This window comes from Corvus brachyrhynchos, unplaced genomic scaffold (assembly GCF_000691975.1).
Source record: "Corvus brachyrhynchos isolate BGI_N302 unplaced genomic scaffold, ASM69197v1 scaffold30, whole genome shotgun sequence".
NCBI classification, from domain to species: Eukaryota; Metazoa; Chordata; class Aves; order Passeriformes; family Corvidae; genus Corvus; species Corvus brachyrhynchos.
In genome coordinates this window covers 672,776-674,001 of record NW_008235742.1, presented here as the reverse complement: position 1 = coordinate 674,001, position 1,226 = coordinate 672,776, and the positions used below count along the sequence as shown (strand labels likewise).

The 1,226-nt window shown below is 65.7% G+C and overlaps 1 protein-coding gene across 1 annotated transcript in view; it reads right to left on the bottom strand.

The window, feature by feature from the left end:
• The window catches only part of WIPF2 (WAS/WASL interacting protein family member 2), a gene marked incomplete at its 5' end in the record, with an annotated part of 3,400 nt that overhangs the window by 897 nt on the left and 1,277 nt on the right, over positions 1 to 1,226 (bottom strand). Inside the window, one exon of the mRNA XM_017745787.1 lies at positions 1,012 to 1,219. Coding sequence (XP_017601276.1) covers positions 1,012 to 1,219 — 208 coding nt within the window. The remainder of the gene's footprint in view (positions 1 to 1,011; positions 1,220 to 1,226) is intronic.

The following is a 1,226-nucleotide window of genomic DNA, read 5'->3' as shown; positions in this document are numbered from 1 at the left end:
AGCAGCGGGGTCAGCGCCGTGCGGCGTTCCCGGGGCAAACCCAGGGACATCCCTCGCAGCATTCCGGGCCAGCTGCTGTGCCAGACCGTGGCCCAGGGATGCTCCTACGCGTGCCCAGAGATTTCCTGCTCGCTCCCGACATCTGCATTCCTCATCATCTGCAGTGCAGGGACCAGCCAGCCCCACTGTCCCCCGGCTCAATGCCCACCCCGGCGGCTGCCCCAGCCCCACGTGCTCCCAGCCCCACATGCTCCCAGCCCACGCTGGGCACAGGTCCCTCCACACCAGAGGGGATCCCAGGAGCAGCTACAATCCCGCACATCCCCGAGTCTGAGGGCAGTGGCTCCACATGGAGCCAAGATGCTGCCTGCCAGGACTGGAAGCCACATCCGCAGTGCCACCGAGGCAGTGACAGGACCCACGGCCCCTCTGACCCACCTCTCGCTCCTGCCCAGCCTCCCGCAGAGGCTCGGTGGCAGTTCGTGCTCCTCATTAGCCTAATTACACACGGGCTGACAGCGCAGATCCCCAGCTGTAGCTCTGAGGAGGGATTCTGGCAGGGCCAGAAGGACGGAGCGGCTTGGCAGGGGCCCAGGCAGGAGCTGCGGTCTGGACACAGAGCCCAGGAGTGCACGGGGGGGCACCGGGGCGCAGCCAACAGCAGTCCCAGCCACAGGGACACACTCCCGAGGGCTGCACACCCAGGGAAAGGCTTCTCCCTGCTCTGCCATAGCTTTTTGCACCCTCCCAGTGACATTTAGGAAACTCAGGGGAGCAGGGACAGCACACACAGCTGTGCTCTGTCACATTCTCACCTCCCACCCCAGGACAGCATGGGCAGGAGTCGCCCAGCCACAACCCACCGTCAACACCAGGCCTGGAAGGAGCTCGATGGTCATGGGACATGACCAAGGACATGTGTTAAATATGGCACTGCAACTACTGCCCTGGCTCGGCCCCTACACCGCATGCAGAAGCCACTCTGTGCCCCGAAGCCAATTCTTGCCCATCACCTCCCACCAACTCCTGCCCGTCCCAGCTGCCCCCAGGCACTGCAGAGCGAGCAGCTCTTACCTGCTCCACGGCTTGGGGGGTCTCTGGCCGGCGGTGGGGGGCGGCTGCTCTGCAGGGACGGGGAGGCAGCAGTGGGCGGCGGCGGTGCCAGACCCCGCAAAGGGCCCGGCGCCTTCCTGTGCAAGGAGTTGTGTCTCTGCGGCAGCTCCGGG